Source organism: Haplochromis burtoni, unplaced genomic scaffold (assembly GCF_018398535.1).
Source record: "Haplochromis burtoni strain Fernald_Lab_line unplaced genomic scaffold, NCSU_Asbu1 Contig_262, whole genome shotgun sequence".
Lineage (NCBI taxonomy): Eukaryota > Metazoa > Chordata > Actinopteri > Cichliformes > Cichlidae > Haplochromis > Haplochromis burtoni.
In genome coordinates this window covers 240,355-245,849 of record NW_024582623.1, presented here as the reverse complement: position 1 = coordinate 245,849, position 5,495 = coordinate 240,355, and the positions used below count along the sequence as shown (strand labels likewise).

At 41.5% G+C, this 5,495-nt stretch overlaps 1 protein-coding gene across 2 annotated transcripts; it reads right to left on the bottom strand.

Annotated features, from left to right (window-relative positions):
- Window positions 1–711: 711 nt before the first annotated feature.
- Window positions 712–4,585, bottom strand: hdc (histidine decarboxylase). Of its 2 annotated transcripts, none has more exons than XM_042227461.1 (12): window positions 4,501–4,585; window positions 4,219–4,391; window positions 4,009–4,122; window positions 3,809–3,931; window positions 3,576–3,713; window positions 3,360–3,503; window positions 2,781–2,847; window positions 2,512–2,674; window positions 2,292–2,382; window positions 2,117–2,215; window positions 1,915–2,016; window positions 712–1,643 (listed from the first exon to the last, which is right to left on the bottom strand). In XM_042227461.1, exons 1-12 carry the CDS (start codon window positions 4,526–4,528, stop codon window positions 861–863), a joined length of 2,025 nt encoding a protein of 674 aa, XP_042083395.1. In that variant the 5' UTR covers window positions 4,529–4,585; the 3' UTR covers window positions 712–860. The 2 variants fall into 2 exon arrangements, with proteins under 2 accessions (XP_042083395.1, XP_042083396.1); XM_042227462.1 differs by having other exon boundaries at window positions 1,515–1,639; window positions 4,501–4,579.
- Between the last annotated feature and the right edge of the window lie 910 nt (window positions 4,586–5,495).

The following is a 5,495-nucleotide window of genomic DNA, read 5'->3' as shown; positions in this document are numbered from 1 at the left end:
TTTTCCAGAATTCTAAGAAAAAAACTCAGAATTCAGAAGTTTTTTCTTGGAATTCTGAGATTAATCGCATATTTCTGACATACTGAGGAAAAACTCTGAATGTTTTGATTAATGTCTGGATTCTGAGGGTATTTGTTCTTCTTTTTACTTTGACCTTCACTGAATAGGACACGAGGGAAGAATTGGAATGGCAGCGCTGAAACTGAAAGAAAATATGGACTTTGATGGCAAAGCTTTATATCAGCATGTCAAAAACTACTTGCCCAGCTACGCAAGACCACGCTTCGTTCGCATACAGGTAAATAAAGTTCAATGAATGATCACATTAAGATATATCTGCATACATCTTAGCAATAATCCCGTAACCATTTCATTTTTCTCTGGCAGGATGCATTGGTAGTGACGAGCACCTTTAAGCAGATGAAGGTGAAGCTGGCAGAGGAAGGTTTTAACCCTGCTCTCATCAAGGATCCTCTGTTTTACCTGGAAGACAATAAGGGCTACATACCCATGACTCAGGAGTTATTCAACTGCATTGCAGAAGGAAGACTCAGGCTTTAAACGAGTTCAGCGCTGATTTTTTTATTGTCAGTCTCAAAAACATTAGTGTTTACATTAATCTTTACATTGTGGATATACAAACATATAATGGCATGCATTTCATTTTTTTATATTTCAACTGTTTAGTCTGAAATACTTTCTTTTTTTTAAAATGATTTTTATATGAGTAAATCCCATATCGCCGACACTGTTATTTGGTGACTGTGTTGGTTGACTGTGTGCTGAAGTAAACTGCTTATCAATCAATAGGTGAATTATTGTGTGGATGTGAGGTACACTTTGTGCTGGTTTTGGGCTCGTCAGAGGAGTTTAGGAGCAGTGGAAGTTTCCAGTGGTGTAGGAGGGGGGGCTGTGTTTGTTACAGCAGAGGAAGACATACAGTTCACTCTTCTGCAGGTGGAGGGTAAGTGCTTTTGAGCTGCTGGAGAAACCTTCAGAGGGCAGCAGAGCTGGTGCCGACCACACTGCACCCACTGGTTACAGAAGCTGGGAACGCTGTAGAACTTTGTCAGCTTTTTCAGGACCTGTTTTCCCAGATCATTTGAAGGCATCTCCTCAATATTTATTGTCGCACCAGCTCCTGTTGTTGAAGGCACAGGAAGGCCACCAGCAGCATCTTCGACTATAGGCCTTGTTTCAAAATCATAGCCACACAGGGACCTGATATAAGTGTAAGGCAGGGGCTCGCTGCTGCAGCTAAGAGATCGCATTGGTCTTCTAGACCGATTCCAAGCTTTGTCAATCCACAACTCCACTTGAGCTTTTTCCAGCCTGGCAACAGCATCCTCTTTCTCATCAGACCCGGTGTCTAAGACCGGGTCTTGGTATTCTTCATCACCTATTACATCATCTTCCCCTGATTGTGACTGGTCTGCATAATTCAAACCCTGTGTCTCAGCCAGGAGAGTGGAAGCTGTTTTACAGATAATGCCCCAGTCCCTGAGGATGTCATCGGCAGTAGTGTACTGTGAGGTCACCGTAAACCGGATGATGCGTTTGGTATAAATATCCGCAGGAATGAGGTACATGGTGCCTGACCGGGTCAGTCTCCTCAGCAGCTCCTGGGTCAAAGTGTTCCCTCCCAACAAAAAGAAGATACAATAAAATGTTTATAAGTCTTTGTGTAAAGCCACAAAACCCTTACTAACACATCTGTGTTTACCCTTTTCCTACTATTTTTGCCATTTCATCTGGGAACTAGCTGACCACATTCAGGTATATAACAAACCACCATTGAACAAGGCGTAATAGGGACTTCTTAGCACATGTCAGTAATGATTTTCTGGTGAAAACTATAAGGTCAACATATTTATAGTTTACTGCACAATTCAGGTACAAGGACAAGTTGCATACTTTCAGGCAGAAGACCACCAGGCCGAGGTGCCTCTTAGCAGGAACCTCAAAATCTGTGTTGCTCCTAATATGAGACTCCAAGAGTTTTGCCATCTCAATCCCCTAAAAAAACCCCAAAGCAAACAAACAAAACTTCACATTAAATACACTTTCTATAATGGAAGTCTAATATTGATATCTATTTTAGAAGAATGCCACTTACATGTCTGATATGAGCCTGGAGGTTTTTCAATCCAAAGGAGCGCAGAACAAACCAGAGCTTCAGAGCACGGAAGCGTCGACTGAGAGGTATTTGCCAGTGCTGAACCAAAGAAAAAAAGTAGTGTTCAGATGAGACTGTAACATTTTGAACTGGTGAATAAGTGATGATGACGAACCATAAAGTCGGTGGCTGCCAGTGAGTTTTCATGTCTGAGGTAAACAGGATCAACACTGAAGGTCTGCTGGAGCTTGTATTTATCCTTTACCCTGAGATCAACAGTTAATTAAATCACCAGCTTAAAAGCATTCTTCTGTTTAAATTTGCACTTTGTCAGATGTAATTTTGCAGATATTATAGAGACAGAGTTGAGGTATGGCTTAAATGTCTCTACTCACCAGAATGCTGTGCAGTCAAAATGGACCATCATCCACTTAGAAGGGTTGAAAACAAAAGAGTGCGCAAATTCAATGCCCTTCATTGACCAGCGGAGCTCCGGACAAAAGTAGGCAGAGCCAGCATACGCGGCATCAACATGGAGCCAGAGTCCCTCTTCCTCACCTGCAAAAAGATTTCAATTTCACTTCTAACTTCATCTTATGTATGCAAAGAAAAAAAAAAAGTCTGACTCTGCAGTATGATTTGGAAGTAAAATTAAAAGACACACAGACTGGTCCCAGTTCCGATAGCTTATCGAAGGCACACGCTCCAGTAGTTCCCAGAGTTGAACACAGCTGAAAATGACAGAATGGGTCAGATGAGATCCAACATGCAACACGGGTTTGTTGTGTACTTTTGAAGCTAAAAATCACAGTTTCCTCATGATATGAGATGATATACAAGTGTCCCGATTAATGATGTACAACATTTTGCTACTTATTTTCATATTTTTTTCCAAGTTTAAAAAGAAATTATTCGGACAATTTTTCAGTTTTAAAAGAAATGAAGCTGAACTTCAACTTCCAGACATTTGATTTTCTTTAAATGCACCATCAAAAAAATAGATTGTAAAACAGATCTGCATGCATCTGTGTTTGCCATGCAGCAGAAAAATCAAACAAAGGCACTGATTGGCTGATGCTACAGTCTGCCGATTCTGATTTTTATATACTGCAGCGTTAGTATATGCTTTTAAAAATGTGATGGGTATTGTGGCACATATTAGGTAAGCTACTAGATTCAAAACAATATGGAGATTCTTAAATTCTCTGCAGAAATGTCCCATTGAGGTTTCAAACACACATACCAGGAAGGGGACAAGTCCTCTTGCCCTGTCTTCTTGTATGGCTTGTTTCAAAGTGTCTCCTCTCAGAGACAACTCGTCATCGGTCGGCAGAAACCTGATCTTCACCAGTGAGATCAGTCCTGCCTTTTCAACTGATGAATGAGCCTATAAAAGCAACATCTGATCAGTTTTACGGTTCAGTTTATCAGGCTGATAGGAAGCTCCTGTGCAGCTTACCTGATCCGAAGCGTAGGCCACTAGTCTTGAGTTTATGACGGAGTCGTCCACGTCCTGGTCAAGCTCGGCCCGCAGCTGCAGGATTTTATCTTTCCTGGCTGCCAGCAGAGCAACCAGTGTGCTCTCACTGACTGTACTCTGACGAGAGAGCCAAGTAGGTCAGAAACACAATGAGGCCCCGAAAGACTGTAAACTTCGTGGCTCTAGAGCAAACAGATTAGGATGTTGCACACCTGCAGGATGCCTCCACCTCTGCTGTCAGGATGGTAGTGAAGAAAGAAAGAGGGGAGCTCTAGTGCTTTACACAGCCAGTCCATCACATTCATTTCCAGCTCTGTGCATGCTGGGCTTGAGGCCTGAAAAAACAAGCAAATAAGACATCACTGAAGCAGATGGTAGCATGTGATTGATTGTCTTTTTGGTCATTGCGTACCCAAGTGAACCCAACACAGTTGATTGCATCTGCCAGCATATCCCCGAGCATAGAGGGCCATGAAGTCAGACTGGGATAGTAGGCGTGCATGTGAGGGCTCTGCCAGTGAACCACCTGGGCAGAGAGATAGGAAAACACTCGCTTGCCATAAATGTATTTCATGATCATTTCAGTGAACTGAACAAGCAAGGTGTTCAGTGTGACACTTACCCCTGGCATGATGACCTTCTCAATGTCATTGAAGATATTCTCCCAGTCCTCCGGCTCCGTAGGTGCAGCCTCAGGAAGAAGCTGCCTCATGTAGCCAGGTTTCACATCAGGAATGACCCTCCTCTCCCTGATGGAGCCCAGGTACTTTGTGATGTAGTCCACCATCTCCTTACCTGATCAATAAGAGATCACTGCAAGTTATTCATATTCATTTTCTTTATTATGTGCTTGTTGGCATTTGAAGTTAAATATCAACATCATCCAAAATGAGTCCATGATTACCTCTGCGATTGTATTCCTCAGCTTGCATTTTCGGAGATGAGACCTCTTCGAGTTACTTTGTCGTGTGTAACAGGTGACTGCAGTGAGGCTTTGTGTATTTGGGAGCAGAGATTACACCACTATATAGATCCTGTTGTGAAGAACACGCCCCAAATTGGTGACGCATTTGAACCACAAGGCAAATGTCTTTCATGTATTTTTTCCATCACTGGCTTCACATTTGCACTAAATATTTACTTTCCTCTTGCAGCCGGAGATTTAATTTTTTTTCATATCCACGTGAAATGATACAGGATTAGAACAATATAATCAATAGTGTAATAGGTTATATAAAATTTATGAAGAATTCTTTTTCACCATTACACCTGAATCCCTCTGTAATGCAGAAAAATAATTTATGTGTCAAATCAGATTATACAGAGACCCTTATATTTTCAAACTGGTGTTCAGGCCCCCTCACAAGGTTTCTGCTTTTTTTTTTGTGTGCGTGTGTGTAAATTATATATTTGGTGACATCTCTCTGACCCTTAATCTTTAGGGAAACACAATTCGATACAATTAACCTCCAGTCTCATTTCCTCCCCTCTTCTTACTCCAACAGGTTATGAATGATGATGGATCATGATGAGCGATATTTTCAATGTATGATGACTCTTCACAAAGTAATAAAAGTAAAAAAATAAATAAACAAACAATAAATGTAAACACAGTAAAAGGTACTGGGATGATGAGGGAAAACCATTTATGTCATTAGCTTATTGCAGCCTTTTAAACCCTGACAAAAGCCTGAGCAGCACCTGGACTGTTCGCACACTGCACTGTTTACTATGCATTGTGCTCAGCATGTGATAGCTCTCATGTGGTGCTCTGGGGAAACCAGTCGCTGGATGACAATCGAGCCACAATTCAAACCTACAAAGCACGCATTATTGGTAAGTCACCGAGAGAGAGCAAGCACACTGAAATTAATAACATGTTTATCTAAGACATATGTA